This window comes from Podarcis vaucheri (genome assembly GCF_965113315.1).
Source record: "Podarcis vaucheri genome assembly, chromosome: 11".
Classification (NCBI taxonomy): domain Eukaryota; kingdom Metazoa; phylum Chordata; class Lepidosauria; order Squamata; family Lacertidae; genus Podarcis; species Podarcis vaucheri.
Genome location: NC_138749.1, coordinates 58,181,659 through 58,200,210, shown reverse-complemented (window position 1 = coordinate 58,200,210; position 18,552 = coordinate 58,181,659). Strand labels below are relative to the sequence as shown.

The window sequence follows — 18,552 nt, the reverse complement described above, 5'->3', positions numbered from 1 at the left end:
AAATGTGTCTTGAGTCTGTTTATAGTTTCTTACTCATGCTGAATAGTCATACTCAGGTTGCCTCTTCTTAAGAAAAGCTCTATGATTTTGACCCGTAGGTTGTAAAATGGATTCAAGTAAACCAGAGAGCCAGAAAAAGCAGCAAAAGGAAAAGGGGATGCGAAGAAGTTGGTTTCCAAAAGGTATGGGCTCCAAGCGGGCATCTCTTCTATATAATAACCCAAGAAGTGAAAGACAGAAACTTTTAAACGATATGGAAACAGTACAACATAAACCATAAGTCTGTGTAAGCATTTGCTAGATGAAGTATCATTTTGTCTAGCAAGATTTCCATAGAATACTGTTTGATACACTGCATTCATACTCACTGTGCTGTCCTGGTGGAATGGAGAGCGTTTGAGATAGTTTTTAGAGAAAATGAGCACCTTCTCAGTAATTTGTTATGGGCTCTTTATACACCCAGATAAAGTGTTTCTGCCTTTGAGAACAAGTCTGGTCGATGTCTTAGAGATACAGAAATGAAGAATATAGCAAATAGGTACATTGCAGGTTTCAAAATAGACAGAAATAAATTATTGGTGGCTGCATGTATAGCTTTAAGGTGTTCAACAGGTTTGGTGCAACCCCGTCCTGCTTCTATGTAAGTCCATATTAAAAAATAAAAATAATACAACTATTGTAAGCAGTTCTTAGCAGACTGTACACTCAGAATTTGGAAGGGTTTAAGGAAAGCATGAAAGTTTTGCCTGGTGGGTACTTTATTACTATTGTTTAGTTTGAATAACATTTCCTGTTTCAGCAAATAGTATTGCCACAAACACGTTGAGTTGTGCTATATGTTTGCCAGGATATTAGTTATGGATGGCCTAGTCCATGACTAGTTAAGCTGAAATATTTGGATTTAAGGTGGTTTGCAGCACAATCCTGTGCATGTTTTACTCAGACGTAACCCCACCTTTTAGTGGGATTTACTCCTTAGTCCAAGCGCCATTGAAATAAGAGTAGCTGGCAGCCCCCTCCTAGACACATTTACACGTAAGTCTTGCTGATTTTTCTGCGCACAGAATATGCCTCTGCCTGATTTTCAGCAAACCCCATGTCTTCTGCAGACACCTGCACCAAGGCCCAACTCACCCCATTCTGTAGGGTTCTCTGACCCTCAGGAGAAGCTGTTTTTTGGAGGGGGGCGGAGGCTGCCAGGGAAGGAGGGTCGAGAAAGACACTTCCTACTCACCCCTTCTGCCATTAGTTTTTTGGACCCAAGCCAAAGACTGTGACTTAACTGTTTTGTGAATTGGACTATTGTTGTACAGTGTAGATTGATGAGTAAGTATCTTGTCGTGTGTTGAATGCCTTAAAACAAAACTGCTTCTCAGAACACTTAGTAGTAAAAATCCAATGTTGAAACACGCTAGAACTTCTGTAAAACTATTTTTTCTCTTTTAGAAAAGGGCTTTTGGGTTTTCTTTCTTCCTTTCTTCCTTATTATTTTGGAAGGATTAAAAAGGCAATGTGTTACTTTGCAGCCTGATGATTCATTGCTGGTTTTGTAGCCAAGTTCTTGCTGATAGTATGGCTGCCAACTCCTGGGTTATATTGCCTTAGTATGGGCATTACTGTAATCGACAAATGTTTGCGGATCGTACAGCTCCTTGTGGTGTAGTGGTGGGAGATGGACAATGGAAGAACTGAGGAAATGGATGATTATAGTTCAGTTTCATTTTTGTGATAAAAGATGTGAGGGAATGATCCTCTGATTCTCAAGCAATTTGCTAATATTAAATTGCAGTCTGCCAGGATATTACAGATTTAGCATGTACGCAGAAATGGATTCTTATTTCCAAGGCGGGGTTTAATTGCTTCAGCTGAAGGTTGCTTCTGCCTGCTGTCACTGTAAACAAGTTTGTTTCCTAAGATACTGGAGCATTTTTTGTACAGATAAAATTAGTAAAATATTATAATTATTGCAGCGAATACTAACAAGAAGCAACTAATGCTTCGTCAAGTTCCAGAATCATTAATGTTACAGGTGATACTTCAACGCACTGTTGACTAATGGATATGCTCTTCTTTGTCACAAGAAAATTAAATGAAAAGTTCAGATTTTTTTGAATGCTGGAATTCACACCAAATACCTGCTGCTGTTTTTAATGTTTGCATGCTTGAAGTGACTTTGGAACCTACAGTTCGCAGACTCTAAGAACTGATGTGCATTGCTACTCAGACCCAGGAACAATCTTCCTGCTTCATTTAGGCGACAATCCTAAACCATCTTAATGTAGAAAAAGGGCCCTTTCTTCCGTTTGACTTAAGTCACAGTAGATATTATTACAATTGCAACCTAAGGCATTCAGGTATTCCATGTGATTTGGTTGCCATTTTGTAAGCCAACTGCTTGAAATAGGTTTTTTTAAATGGAATAATTTGTATTACACCCCAAGCACTGAGATTAAGGAGTATGCTCTCTCAACTTATTGTTGGGTGGCAATGCGGCATGATCTTTATTTCTTTATATAATATTTTTTATCCTGCTTTTCTCTCCTGAAAACAGAGATGACAAAAATAGTTCTTGGATTTGTTTGTTTGTGTTTTGTTTTGTTTTTAAAAAAGCATTACACTACACAAGGCCAGCACTAAAAAGAATCCATTGTTGTTGTTTTTTGGGGGGGGATTAGAAGAAAAATGGCAACAGAATATTAAAATTAATGTTCAAAGAAGAGCCATGACTAAGTGAAACAAATGAAGTAGCAGACAAATCAAAGGCTCACTGGAAAGGGAAAGTCTTCAGGCAGTGATGGGACACTGGCAAAGTTCAGACACAAACTAATTTCCCCGTATATGGAATTCCACATGCTGGGTGCCGCAGTCATAAAGGTCCCACTCTCCCTGGCACATGCTGCTTTAAAACTCTTCCAGATTTATAGTGTGTAAAGGCAGTCATTTCTTGTGGGGGGTGCAGGCAAGAAGCAGGTCATAAAAATAGATTCAGGGCATTCAAAAAAAGATATTAGCAGTTAATATGGGCTCAACACAAATATAGCTGAAAGACTGAACAGTGCTGGCCGTTTTTGCTGTGAAAGTCCTTTGTATTCTCTCTGACTTAACGCTCCCCATCATGTGTCGTTCCTTTATAATCACAACAACATAATCACATTACTTTTGCCGTTACAGTGGTACCTCGGGTTAAGTACTTAATTCGTTCTAGAGGCCCCCCGTACTTAACCTGAAACTGTTCTTAACCTGAAGCATCACTTTAGCTAATGGGGCCTCCTGCTGCTGCCACGCTGCCGCAGCACGATTTCTGTTCTTAACCTGAAGCACTATTTCTGGGTTAGCGGAGTCTGTAACCTGTAGCGTATGTAACCTGAAGCATATGTAACCCGAGGTACCACTGTACTAACCTGTGTGAGACACCATGAAATCAACGTTGCCACTGATGCGCCTTGAGCATGAAGCCTCTTTATGGCAGGTAACTTTTCTTTCCATGGAGCAAAAGGTATTCCATTATGGAAATAGTTTTGCAACAACTAGGTAAATTATGCTTTTCAACCCTCAAAGTTCACTTTTGGATTTAAAACAAAGCCCTGAAGATATCAACCATTTGGCAGTGTCTGTCTAAGTAGATGCAAAACCATGTAATGAACTGCTGTAAATAGAGACAATTTTTGGATAATTAGCTTGTTTACACCTCTTTATTTTGCTTCCTTATGCTTCATTCCACTCAAAGTCCTGCCCCAGGATTTTGCTTATTTTTACCTCTCACACTTAACTACTTAAATTCCCCTCCTTTTACTTTCCCATTTCATTTGACTCCCCCCCCCCATTATTTTTAAAAACTTTCTTATATTTGTTGTGCCTTTTCCTTGCTTTTACTTCTCTAATCCAATACAGTGGTACCTCGGGTTAAGTACTTAATTCATTCCGGAGGTCCGTACTTAACCTGAAACTGTTCTTAACCTGAAGCACCACTTCACCTAATGGGGCCTCCTGCTGCTGCCGTGCCGCCGGAGCACAATTTCTGTTCTCATCCTGAAGCAAAGTTCTTAACCTGAAGCAATATTTCTGGGTTAGCGGAGTCTGTAACCTGAAGCGTATGTAACCCGAGGTACCACTGTATCACTGTTTCTGCTTATTAGTTCCCTTCCCCATTCCCTGTTGTCTCTTTAATTTTTTTCATACATAGCCTGCTACTTCTGTCCTTCACCCTTTAAATTTCTCTCCACAACTCGTCATAGAGAAAAGTCTGGTACAGCTCTGAGGGCCTGTGTAGGCTGAGGAGGCAGCTTATAAAATTAATAGGTACATTTTTAAAAAAAGCTAATCTAAAAATGCCAAGGGAGGAGCAAAAATTGAAATCAAATAAATGGTTGACAAATATATTTAAAACCCTCAGCGGTCAAATAAATTACCCATGTACAAAAGAGCTGTTATTAATGAATGTAAGGAAAGCATTCTAGGAAAGGGCTAATGGGTATATTATAAGATTAATGACCCTTGAAAGAACAACAAAGCTGTTTGGAACATGGAGGACTTCTTAATTCGTGCATTTAGTTGTCCTTTGACTTCACGAACAGTGGGATACGTGATTAGCCATCATATTAAAAAGGTTAACAAAATAAAAGTTATTTTCTCTGTGTGTAGAAATATGAAAGAGAAAGAATAGGAAGAAGTAATATGCTATATATTTGATAGATATTGCATGTTAGAGAGTCTCCGCATTCTGCACTGAACACAGTAGATCTTAAGGCATTTTACATCTAATCTATGTGGCATTTTGGTATACTATATTTACTTGAGTCTAATGTGCCATTGAATCCAATGCAAATCTCAACTTTCAGAACCTTGAAACCAAAAAAAGTGTTTGCTGGCAAATGTACCGTAAATGTACCATCAAATCTAGTGTGTACCTTAATTTTTGCAACGTAATTTGGCCAAAACAGGTGAGCATTAGATTAGAGTAAATGCGGTATTTCTTTTTTTAGACTAATAGTCTACTTATTGCATACATGTGATGCTGGTTAAATGTGTTGGCATTCAGTAGTTTGTGTTTTGAAAAGCACGCTGTTTTTGGCTCATTAGTAAAATTATAGTATGTAATAAAGCTGTTCAGAAACCCTTGGAGGAGAAGCTTCCAGCAGGTATCTCAGTCATAGTTCAGAGCTATGGCATAGTCATCTTCTGAGGCATACCTAGGGGTTGGTGAAATGGGCCTTTGACAGGGACACAGGCCTGTATGTGTGTGTGCCTGTGCAGAATCAGCTATCAGACTATGAAGTATGATGTGTTTGTGTGTGGTGATGTGCTGCTGCTGTCGCAGCAAGAGCAAATACAGGAGACGTTTCCCGTTCTTCTCAAACCTCAGCACAAAGGCATTCATTTTTTGTTGTTGCCTTCTTCCTCGCCTTGCCCTCACTTCACCCTTACTTCAAGTCTTTGGACCTCATAAAATTACCAATTTCTAATGTGGCTATTGCTGCAATAAGCTGTTTTGTTTCTGGAGGGCTGATACAGCTGTTTACCGAGGGTGCAAGGGACCATAGGTATTCCTCTGGTCATCTTGACACCGTATCTGTTCAGAATGCATTTCATGGCATGCTAAGTGCAGTTTCTTTCCCCTCTACTTAACAACAACAAACTTCAGATCAGATAAAAGTCAAGGCTAAAGAAAGCCCGTGTGGTGTAGTGGTTAAGAGCGGTAGACTTGTAATCTGGTGAACTGGGTTTGCATCCCCGCTCCTCCACATGCAGTTGCTGGGAGACCCTGGGCTAGTCACACTTCTTTGAAGTCTCTCAGCCCCACGCACCTCACAGAGTGTTTGTTGTGGGGGAGGAAGGGAAAGGAGATTGTTAGCCACTTTGAGACTCCTTCGGGTAGTGATAAAGCGGGATATCAAATCCAAACTCCTCCTCCTCTTCTTCTTCTTCTTCTTCTTCTTCTTCTTCTTCTTCCTGATATGGCAACTTCCCATAGGTAGAGAGATTTTGACAAGTAGAAGCATTCAAAGATGCATCTCCTCATCTGTATTCTGAAGCTGTAGCCCTTTGGGGCATGTTCTGTGTTACACACACTGTGGTGTGTAGGTTGGTTCTGAGTTGCCCTTGGTTCCTTCACAGTTACTCTGATGAAATGAATATGGAAGAACAAGGTGCTGTATAAGTGTGTACATGAATAAAAGACTTAACACCAGGTTCACAATATGTATGGATCTATAAGATTAAACGTAGGTGTTGTTTTTTGGTTCACTTCGTTTTAACTGTACCTGACTTTCTGTTGCAATTCAAGGTACATCGCACGGTTATAGCTCTTAAGAAAACAAGTCCCAAATTTATGTTGCACCTAATGGCATCATCAGCGAAACAATTTTGAACACCCTTTGGGGTATTATTGAAATACTTAGTTATTATATGTCCACATGCATGTATGTGCATACCTACATAAACACATAAATCTGAGATGGCCATTTTTTAAATTCAGAAAATACAAACCACCATGGCCATGTGTTGGAAGTAGCTTGAAGTTTACATAGAATTGCATCACTTAATTAGTGTGGTTCATTGCCAGCAGCCATTTCCCTCCTGCAAAGTGAAAGATTAAGGCCACCTAATGCAAAACACAAGTTTTCCAAAGAAATAAAGACAACAGAAGTGTTGTGTCTTTTATTTGAAGGAAAAATTAGCCTCACTGCTACAGTACATCCTTTTTATTTGGTGGTTCCTCTCTTTGGAGACATTTTAATGAGTTACATTTATATAAGAACATGAAAAACTATTAATCTTATGCATGATTGTGCCTTAATACTATTACATATGAGTATGTTTCATATATGCAAATAGCTGTTCTAGGAGACCTAGTTTAGGGTAATACCTTTAAGTCTAGAAGCACATTTGTTCTTTATAAAACTTCTGAGATGTTGCTCCCCCTTAGGCTGGTGTAGAGTTTCAAGTAAGTGGAGAAAAATAGAGAAGATGCCAGGACTGGGAAAGAACCACACATGGCCTCTGCAGAGGTCTTTAATTGGTCCTATAAGCTGCAAAGGTGAGAGAATGTGCTGCTAGCAGTGGGAAATTAATTCAGCCCAGCCATGAGTAGGACATTGCAGGCCATTCTGTAGGTAGGTTTGCCAGTACTGAGGCTATTCCAGAATTTTAGATTAAGTATGATTCTTCCTGTCTTAGCAAGACAGTATGAGTTCAGGGCAGCCTTTCTCAACCTGGGGGTCCCCAGATGTTGTTGAACTACAACTCCCATCACCCCTAGCTAGCAAGGCCAGAGCTCAGGGATGATGGGAGTTCTAGTCCAACAACATCTGAGGACCCACAAGTTGAGAACCGCTGGTTCAGGGCAACATGGTGCCTGTGGTCTTGAGGACCCAGGCTTTATGGCTGATGTTCACGTCTCATCCATTACAACGCCTTTGAACTTACTTCAACAGGACTGCTATGATAGTGTGCAAATTATGTCCATCCAGTGTCTGGAGGCAAGCTCAGTGTTATGAGCTGTATTCATGCTTCCTAATTTTTGTAACAACAACACAGCAGCAGCAGCAACAACAACAACAATAACAACAATAACAGTAACTCCTTAAGTCTTTTATTTAGTTGTATTCCACTTTTAACCAAATGGCACTTTAGGAAGAGTAGCTTAAGATTAATTTCTACTGATACTTCCACGCTATCTTGATGTTGAATTTCCACTAAAAAGCGAATGAAAATTGATCACAGGTACCTGCTGAAACATAGGACATTAGAAAGCTTACAGTGAGAACAAAGCCTTAGTTTGGAATCATCCATAGTTTTCATGTAAAACCTGGACACTTTCCTGAATCCATACACCAGTTCTTAGGAGATTTATCTGCTTCTGGGTATGAAGACGTTTAGGTCAGTGAAAAAATCAAAGTTTTCCCTTTAAGGCAGAGATGGGTAATGTTATTGGACTACACCTGCTATCACTCCAGCCCATTGGCCCTGTTGACTGGGCCTGATGAAAGTTGAAGTTCAACAGTATCTGGAGAGCCACAAGGGTCTCCATCCTTGCTCTAAGGAATAGTGCCAAATTGAAACCAAAATAGATGCTATCAAGAGAATAGATGATAAGGGCAAAGGTCGAATGGCAATTTTTGGAGAAAGGAGACTGGTTAAAAATAGGGTAACTTAGCGCTATACTCTGTTAAAATAAAAGTGTCACACTCTCCTGGAAGCCAATATGCTACCTTTTGTTGTCCTTCCTTCCATGCTGTCTTGAATTAAGTCTGACTATAAAACCATGACTGTGGCCTGTGATGGTTACCCCCAACTCAAATTTAAGAAGGTGTTCTTGAAAAGTACCCTGGCAAGCCCATGCTGAAGGAGAGTGCTTCCAGAAATACGTTGTTGTGGAAGCCTTGCTGCTTCTGCTTAGAAGCCTTTCTACATGGTCCACATGTTTTCAAAATGCTAGCCTGTACAGTGGTGCCCCGCAAGACGAATGCCTCGCAAGACGGAAAACTCGCTAGACGAAAGAGTTTTCCGTTTTGGAGGTGCTTCGCAAGACGAATCTCCTATGGGCTTGCTTCGCAAGACGAAAATGTCTTGCGAGTTCCTGCGGGGTTTTTTTCCTCCCCCCCTTTTTCTAAGCCGCTTATCAGCTGATCCGATAAGCTGATAAGCCGCTAAAAGCCGCTAATAGCGCTAATCCTCTAATCCGTCAATGGGCTTGCTTCGCAAGACGAAAAAACCGCTAGACGAAGAGAGTCACGGAACGGATTCTTTTCGTCTTGCGAGGCACCACTGTACTTTTTCTCCATTGAATTTCAGTTTACCCATTCCATGGAAAATCTGTTAAGCTATTTTACATCCACAGTCACACTGGTGTGAAAGCTCATTAGTGCATTTGTTTTGGTGGATAATAATAATAATAATAATAATAATAATAATAATAATAATAATAATAATAATAATTAATTAATAATAATAATTTATTATTTATACCCCGCCCATCTGGCTGGGTTTCCCCAGCCACTCTGGGCGGCTTCCAACTGAATATTAAAAACAATACAGCATTAGACATTAAAAACCTCCCTAAAGAGGGCTGCCTTCAGTTGTCTTTTAAAAGTAAAATAGTTATTTATTGCCTTGACATCTGCTGGGAGGGCGTTCCACAGGGCAGGCGCCACTACCGAGAAGGCCCTCTGCTTGGTTCCCTGTAACCTTACTTCTTGCAATGAGGGAATCGCCAGAAGGCCCTCGGTGCTGGATCTCAGTTTTTTATGTGTGTGGTCTGTCACCACAACCTAGCCCTTTTGTTTCTGATGGCCCAAACAATGCAAGGGTTCCTATTTCTACTGAAATTTAACAACCGGCTTCAGAGGAATTGTTCTTTCAGGATCTCCACAGTACATCAGTGGTGAGGATAGCAAATGCCTGAATAACAATGACTATCTGAGCAGAATGCCAATCACATACACATAAAAACTGGATTTGAATGACCCGTTTGCAGTATAAACATTCCCTGCATAAACTCCTTTCCCAGTTGTTGCCATGTGACACCATATTCCTGTGTTAATGGAACTAGTTAACTAGGGACCCCTGGCTGTTAGGTCCAGTCGCAGATGACTCTGGGGTTGCAGCACTCATCTTGCTTTATTGGCCAAGGGAGTCAGCGTACAGCTTCCGGGTCATGTGGCCAGCATGACTAAGCCACTTCTGGCAAACCAGAGCAGCACACAGAAACGTCGTTACCTTCCCGCCGGAGCAGTACCTATTTATCTACTTGCACTTGACGTGCTTTCAAACTGCTAGGTTGGCAGGAGCAGGGACCGAGCAACGGGAGCTCACCCATATCTTAACTTGAGCAGGAATATCTCATATCCATAAAAGAAAACATGCATTTCTTGCTGTTTATCTTCTTCCTTTTTGGGCTGTGGAAGTGGAAGTGGGTCCACCTGGGTCCAACTCATATCTCCCCTTCCTCAGTTGTCAGCCCTGCTGCCATTGTGGTGTTTAGTGGTTAGAGCCAGTGTGGTGTAGTGGTTAAGAGCAGTAGTCTCATAATCTGGGGAACCGGGTTCGCGTCTCCGCTCCTCCACATGCAGCTGCTGGGTGACCTTGGGCCAGTCACACTTCTCTGAAGTCTCAGCCTCACTCACCTCACAGAGTGTTTGTTGTGGGGGAGGAAGGGAAAGGAGAATGTTAGCCGCTTTGAGACTCCTTAAGAGGAGTGAAAGGAGGGATATCAAATCCAAACTCCAACTCCTCCTCCTACTCCTCCTACTCTTCTTCTTCTTCTTCTTCTTCTTCTTCTTCTTCTTCTTCTTCATTACTTCAGCGCAATCTCTGCCAGTTTACCATTCCCAGCTGTTTTGTGTTTAGAATCCATAAGTTGGAATGATTCATTAATTAAAACATCAGTAGGATATATATGGCTTATCCGATCATCAAACTTACATTGCTTATGTTTGCTGCATTATATCCCTTTTATCATAAATACTGTGGTGCCTCGCAAGACGAATGCCTCGCAAGACGGAAAACTCGCGGAAAGAGTTTTCCGTTTTGGAGGTGCTTCGCAAAACAAATTTCCTATGGGCTTGCTTCGCAAGACAACAATGTCTTGCGAGTTCCTGCTGGTTCCCCCCCCCCTTTTCTAAGCCGCTAAGCTTAGATCAGCAGATAAGCCGCTAATAGCGCTTATCCGTCAATGGGCTTGCTTCGCAAGACGAAAAAACCGCTAGACGAAGAGAATCACAGAATGGATTCTTTTCGTCTTGCGAGGCACCACTGTAATATTAATTCTATGTAGTATTGGGTAACACTGTTAAACTTTCCCACATTGTGGTTTTTCTTCCCCTGGGAAGGGAGGGTGAAAGGGTGATGACGAAAACATATTTTGGACTTCCAAGTTCTGTTGCGTATCTTGTACATCAGTTATTGCCTGCAAACATCCCACGTAGAAATTTGTTTGAAGTGTTCTTTTAAAATAGAGATGGTGCTGTTCCAGTGATTGAAAGTAGATTGTCTTTTCATTTGTCGCCTCTTGTCTATTGCAGATCAGGGAGCATTCTTACAATTATTTATTAGATTTTCTTTAAAAATATATATCCATTTTGATTTTCTCACTTACTGGGAAGCTGAAAAGCATTTAGCTCTCTCTGTCTCTTGACTGATGTCAGAATCCCACATAAAGCAAAACTCCTGAGGTTGCTTTGTTGCAACCCTTTCTGCTTGAATCAGGAAGATCAGAAACAGTTCCTTCCTTCCTTGTTTACATTCAATTACTGCTCCGTCCTGGATCTGTACTTTTATCTTCCCCCCTCCCTCAAATTCACGTCTGGTGTAATAGATTTGTGCATTAGATTATCTTTTATGGGCAAGATCTGTGTTTACTGAGGTAACTTTATTGTAGAGAAAATAATGGCCTTGAAAGCAAAATGTGTGGGTCTTTAGTAAACATCTCATTAGTGGAACGGCATTCTTTATCAAGCTCAGGGCAAGCTAGACATTACGTTACTCATTACGTTTAAGTACAGGATTTTTCTTTTGCAAATAGGGGGCTGTGATTTGGATCGGGCCCCTAGCATGAGGGGAAAGAGGACTTTAGTCTCCTGTACTCACTGCACTCTTGATCTGAATTGAGCTCCCCACACCTGCTATTTGGTGGGGGAATGGCAGGTTCCCACTTAATGTAATAGTAGGCATGGGGACAATTCTGATGGGGATCACACTGGAGTGGAAAGATAAAAAACTTTGTAACACTCCATGCCAGGGAACTCTCATGCCTGCTATAAACCCTGAGCTTAAGGGCAACTATGTGTTTAATGTAATGTGTAGTTTGACCTGCAATTCAATATCTTGCTTTTGGGTTATCAAACCAACTCAAATGCCCTCGTCAGATAATAATAATAATAATTTATTATATGTACCCCAGCCACTCTGGGCGGCTTCCATAGAAACCAAAAATACACATGTGTGAAGACAGCCATTTGGGCACTACAGACAGTTTGCAAACTCTTCAGCATACAACATTTTTTAATGGAGGTGTTTCACGCATTGATTCACTTATTGGCTAAAATGATACTGAGTGATTGTATGCTTGTGATATAAACTCCTAAATCCAGCTGACTGAAAGTTGCGAGAAGCTGTTCTTGTTCTCTCTGCAGGCAAACATAGGGGATTCTCGTGTCTGATTTATTAAATGGATTTAGCCCCATTCATATGGAAATCAAATCTCAACCAGTTCATTTATGCTAGGAGACAAGACTAGAAAGACAATCCTGGTTGGACAAGCGAGTGTAGCTGATTTCCTTAACATGATTACTTGCACACCACATTGTGGAAAACACAAATAAGGTTGAAATTAAGAGTTCCCAATAGCTAGTGGAACAAAAAATAGTTTTAAGCTCCAACTCTTCTTATGTGTTGGCTTAGAGAGATGTGGGGGGTGGAAAATAAAGCAAAGCTTTGCATCCGTACAAACTCCACTAGGAAGACACCTGTTGTCTTGGTGTTAAAAGTGCTTGCTTTATTGGCTTTATGAAGAAAGTAGGGCATTAAAGCCATGTGCCTCAAGTTACAGGTAAGAAGCATTTTGGCAGGTTGCGTATGTTGCATTGCTGGCTGATTCCAGGAGATCTGAAGACTCCCCCTCCCTCTCTCTCTCTCTCTCTCTCTCTCTCTCTCTGTGTGTGTGTGTGTGTGTGTGTGTGATGGGGGGGGGAGAGAGAGAGAGAGAGAGAGAGAGAATGTGTGTAATGCTAAATATGCCCTTACAAGGCTACCCCTAATAGTTTAGAAGCTAGTGTAGCGAGTGTGGCCTTTTTCCAGTTCGTTGAATTTATTACCATCTTGGCTTAGTTGGAACAATGGGAATGGACTAGAGTGGACCCCCCCCCTCCCAGCACTGTCCCTTTTTGAAAGTATTGGCAAAAATCATACAGTAATCCAGCTGAGTGTCTCTAAGAGTTTGAGCAGAAATTCTGGCTTTCATATTAAATTAGGCATGGTTACGAGGCAAGAATCATTTGAAGTTTTTGTGCAGCATGTGACTGATGGAGCAAGCAACTGTGATGCAAAACATTCCCATGTGCTTTTGTGGGGGGTTGTGTAGTGGATGGGTGTCTGAAATGTAGCCAGATGAGAAAAGCTTTTGTGTGTGGAATGTGCTAAAGGCATTTTATTCCAAAATAAGGATTTCTAATATCATTTTAGCCAAGGTCACACTTACTGGAAATAGTTAAACCCCATCTTTCATCTCTTGTTTGAGCTTTCTAACGAATTGTTTTTTTTTAACATAGAGACAAAGACATTGAAAAAAGTACATAGTTGATGTTTGGTTTTTTATGTTCTGTTAATGTAACCATTAGGCCACATTTTAAATTAGTGGACAGTATTCTCTTCTGTCCCCGCTTTTAATATGTTTATTACAGCTTTGTGTTGTGCAGAGGATGGGAGGAATCAATGTATTCCTATCCATCAGTCCTGTTATCCCTTCCCTACTTCTCTACAGTTGGTGTGAATTCAGGATTCAAGTGCTCTCGTTCATTTCTCGTTCATATCTCCCTTCCGTCCTAGTCATGTGAGCATGCCCAATTTTCCCCATACCTGATTCAGAACTGACCTGTGTAGTCTTGGTGTACTACCAACATGGCCAGTGTCAGCACCCAGTGCTTCTGGGCAGTTCTCGGGGGCTCCAGAAGGGTCCGTGCATTGGTCTTTTTCATAGGAGTATAAAGCTTTCTGCTTTGTTCTTCTGACACTTCTCACTTCCTAGTACTGAAACTAGTTGGTTGGAAGTGTATCAGTATGAAACCATTCTCCTGCCCACTTATATATGAGTAAGCTAACCCTTTTCCCTAGGTCACTGGTGGTGAACCTATGGCACACGTACCAGAGAGGGCACTCAGAGCCCTCTCTGTGGGCACGCACATCGTTGCCCTAGCACAGAGTTTGCCAGAGTTCATTACAGTGGTACCTCGGGTTAAGAACTTAAGTCGTTCCAGAGGTCCGTTCTTAACTTGAAGTACCACTTTAGCTAATGGGGCCTCCCGCCGCCGCCGCGTGATTTCTGTTCTCATCCTGAAGCAAAGTTCTTAACCCAAGGTACTATTTCTGGGTTAGGGGAGTCTGTAACCTGAAGTGTCTCTAACCCGAGGTACCACTGTACTAGAAAGCACTGTCCCCCTATGCAGGGCCAGGCTGCTCCCCTCCCCCTCGCCATGCGTGCCTGAGGACATTTCTCACATCACCCGCACCTCTGCCCAGCCCAGTTGCTCCCGCTCCATTCTGCGCCCCTTGACTGAGCCAGGTGAGCGTATCACACGAACTGCTCCTCATGCTCCATGCATGTATGAGTTGTTTATTCTAAACTCAAACCTCAGTACAGTGGTACCTCAGGTTACAGATGCTTCAGGTTACAGACTCCGCTAACCCAGAAATAGTACCTCAGGTTAAGAACTTTGCTTCAGGATGAGAACAGAAGTTGCGCAGCGGCGGCTTGAGGCCCCATTAGCTAAAGTGGTACCTCAGGTTAAGAACAGTTTCAGGTTATGAACGGACCTCCAGAACGAATTAAGTTCTTAACCCGAGGTACCACTGTATTCAGGTTAAATTGCCATGGTGGCACTTTACGACCAATAAGTGGGTTTTGGGTTGCAGTTTGGGCACTGGGTCTCTAGGCGGTTCGCCATCACTGCCCTAGATGCTGTCCCAAGTACCAGCCCCTCTCCGTAAGGCTCCTTCAGTGGGAACGTGTATCCATGCAGATACCCGACATAGGGACCATTAACTCTGAAGCTGATTACAAGTTGGCCCAGGGTATGGTACAGAAGGCAGGGCTGGGGCTGGGGGCAGTCCACCCATGGATGAGAGCCTCGTCCCGTACTAAATATCTGAAGAGGGCTTTATTTTATAACACATATACGGATACTTCTGCATTCAGAAAATTTAAAAAAATGGTTGTGAGCAGTTAAACATTTGGATGTAATTTTTTTAAAAAATCAAAAACATACCGTAGCTTTCTCTTTTGATGTAAAAGGCAAAACATATATTATTTGAAACAGGGCATTTCTAAGAATGTGTTAACGAGTTAACCACTTTAAGTGGTGTCTATTGCACATGGCATTGGCTACCCACTTGTGTGTTGTTTCTGAGCAATTAATTTCCTAATGTGCTTAAGAGGTAGTGATCACATGGGGACTAAGCACATGGCAACCGTTCTAGTAATTTCACTTAGTAAGCTTACGAAGTGGAAATTGCCGTTATCATGTGAATAACATAACAATGAACCTGCCTTTGTAGGCTTTTCAAAAATATTCACTTTATTTGAAATGATTGAATTTCACATGATTGATTTCACATGGACATTTCATACGGTTGTTACCACATTGCCTCCATTTCAGAGGCATAAGAAATTGATCACAAAAGTTGAAGAAATGTTGCAGTGAGCTTGCCTAGAATGGCTCAGTATTGCTGACACTGAGGATCTAAACTAAATTAATGTTTGAATGAATAGTTTATACTCCTCTAACAACTTCAGTATGTTGAAGTTGTATTTTCACTGCCTGATACAAGTAGTGCTGTTTAAAATATGCTTTCTTAAAGTCTTCCCTAAAGCAGAAGTGCCTGTAGCCTTAAGACTGGGACAGACTGCACTGACATTTCAACTTACAGAACAATTTGTGTTCACAATCTCTGTCTATTGTATGACTGCAGATGAGACAGACTGACTGACTCCAGGAAGCTTGGCTGGGGTAAAGGGTGTAGTAGAGCATCGTTCGATCTTACATGCAACTCCCTTTTTGTGTGACATTTTGCTTGTTTCTAGCAAATAATTCTAGTTGCAAGAAACCTGGTAAGAAACAGAGCTTGTGTTTGTGTTTACTGTCTGTTCTGCCTCTAAATGATGTATGCAGCAGCTTCTCTCTCTCTTTGTTTGAAAGAAATCAATTGCTATAAATAAAATAGCATCCAAATTGGAGAAGTATTTGAAAGTTAAAGTATATTTTGGCATTTAGCACAGCCTGGCAATGCTGAGAGTGTAAAAAGAGGTCACTAGAGCAATCCTAACTCCCAGTTGGTACTGCTGAGATAGAGGTGTTCCTCCTCTGCTTAAAAAGGACCCCTGACCATTAGGTCCAGTCACGGATGACTCTGGGGGTTAGATGGAAGCAAAAGCTCCTGCTCCACCCACTGAAACTACAGCAGAGTGTCTGCTACAGGCAGAGGTGTTCCTGCCAATGGTAGTTATCCTAAGGCAGGCATGGCCAAACTTGGCCCTCAAGCTGTTTGGGGACTACAATTCCCACCATCCCTTACCACTGGTCCTGTTAGGTAGGGTTGATGGGAGTTGGAGTCCCCAAACAGCTGGAGGGCCAAGTTTGGCCATGCCTGTGGGACTCAAAACAGGACATTGCAGGGGTAGGGCTCAGGTGGAACACTCCTGGCAATGAATCTGCTGGATTCTAAGCTTGCCCATTTCTCAGACAAGGGCCTTCTGCTGCACCAGCCTGAAGATGGTGCCACAAAAATGCCTAAAACAGCCCCCTTTTGCTCTGCGTGGTGTGATCAGCGGGACTTTGAATGTAGCGGTGGATCCAGTTTTAAGTTCTGCCCAGCTGCTCTCGCCTGAGGTTTTGGATTGTTCTGTAGATTTTTCTAAATGAACATTCAGTAATGAATAAAGAAGGAATTATATTGACAGAAGCAAGGAAATGCTGGAAAATAACACCAAGCAACAACAAACTAGGGCATACAGTATATGAAACTAATTTCTAAAATGAATTTCTAGTTCCAGTGACTAGACCTAGTATAGTGCTCCTTTGCACCTTCATATTGACTGCTGTTCAAATGTTTTCTTGTGGATTATGGAATAGGTGTCCTCAGGTGCTAATGTTTCATGTCTTGTTTAAAATCTCTGGCAGTGTTTCTGGAAGCATTTACAAGAAATAGAAAAGGCTGGGCTGAAGAAAGAGTCAAACTTTCTTACCCTCTGAATTGAAGAGGTCAGTTCTTTCTTTGTGCCTGCACATTTTAAAACCATAAGAAGAATGGTTTTAGGCTGAAAACAGTCAGTGCTGGAAAAATGAAAGTGCACTGTGATATTGTATGCAACGGCTAAATGTGAACTTTTGAAAAGCACAGTATTTTGAATGCAAAGGGCACAGTGTGATTCAGAGGCCTGTTAAATCAACTTAGTGCTATTTAAATTGCTGCAACTACTGGAGAAATAAATAAAGAAATATACAGTGGTACCTCGGGTTACATACGCTTCAGGTTACAGACTCCTCTAACCCAGAAATAGCACCTCAGGTTAAGAACTTTGCTTCAGGATGAGAACAGAAATCGCACAGTGGTGGCGTGGCAGCAGTGGGAGGCCCCATTAGTTAAAGTGGTCTTCAGGTTAAGAACAGTTTCAGGTTAAGAACGGACCTCCGGAACGAATTAAGTACTTAACCCGAGGTACCACTGTATAAAGAGGTACTGGAGTCCTTGGGCAAGGTAATCAAATTTTTACTGGTCTAGGATTCTGCAATTCTGAGTTCAGAGAATTTGCACAGTTAAATATAGCCCTGAAGAGTAAAAAAAATATCAATGGTTGTGTTTCTACTAGGAAAAAGAAATAAGTTTGTAATTCTAAACACATTTAATAAGGCTGGAGTGTTTATCTTCTCCATCCCAAATAGGCCACATTTTACAGCTATCCATCGGGCAGTCACTTTGACATCACTTTGACATCTGGTGACATGTTATGGCATAGTTCAGTGCATGGAAGCCACACCAGTAAGCTAAGCATCATCTACAAAACAATGCAACCCCTGATGACCATCTGATTGTCAGGGGTTCTGTGAACAGTGATAAAAAAGGGTAAAAGACCCCTGGCAGTTAAGTCCGGTCGTGAACGACTCTGGGGTTGTGGCGCTCATCTCGCTTTACTGGCCAAGGGAGCTGACATTTGTCTGCAGACAGTTTTTCCAGGTCATGTGGCCAGCATGACTAAGCCACTTATGGCGAAACCAGAGCAGCGCATGGAAATGCCGTTTACCTTCCCGCCAGAGTGGTGCCTATTTATCTACTTGCACTTTGACATGCTTTTGAACCGCTAGTTGGGCAGGAGCTGGGACCAAGCAACGGGAGCTCACCCCGCCACGCCGATTCGAACTGCTGACTTTCTGATCGGCAAGCCCCAGGCTCAGTGGTTTAGACCACAGCGCCACCCATGTGGTCACCCATGTATCACGTATACGTCAGCCTTAATGGTCAGCTGATTCTTGGTGCTTTGTGTACAGGGCAGTGAAAACCTCCAGCTAACTGTTGGTGCTTGCTAGCATTGTGCACAGGTTTTGCAGCTGCTGCTGATCTGCAGTACCTGCAACCCCAATTTGGCCAGCCACGTATTTACCTGCCACACACCTGACATCATATAATATATATATTGTTAGGTGAAGGGCCAGTGGGTGTGACTTGGTCAAAATGGCCTTGTGAGCCAAGTGAGCAGGTTTGGCGGGCCTAATTTGACTTGTGCGCTAGAGGTTTCCCACTTGTCCTCCTTCCAATTACTCTTGTCAGATGAGCCAGCATCACATT

General features: G+C 41.9%; 1 protein-coding gene across 8 annotated transcripts in view; it reads left to right on the top strand.

The window, feature by feature from the left end:
- Positions 1-18,552, top strand: part of AOPEP (aminopeptidase O (putative)) — a 193,287-nt gene that overhangs the window by 108,739 nt on the left and 65,996 nt on the right. For 6 of the 8 annotated variants that reach the window (XM_082241560.1, XM_082241558.1, XM_082241559.1 and 3 more), the window contains one exon: positions 99-182. The exons of the other annotated variants lie outside the window; for them this stretch is intronic. In XM_082241560.1, coding sequence (XP_082097686.1) covers positions 99-182 — 84 coding nt within the window. The remainder of the gene's footprint in view (positions 1-98; positions 183-18,552) is intronic. 8 annotated transcript variants of the gene reach the window in all.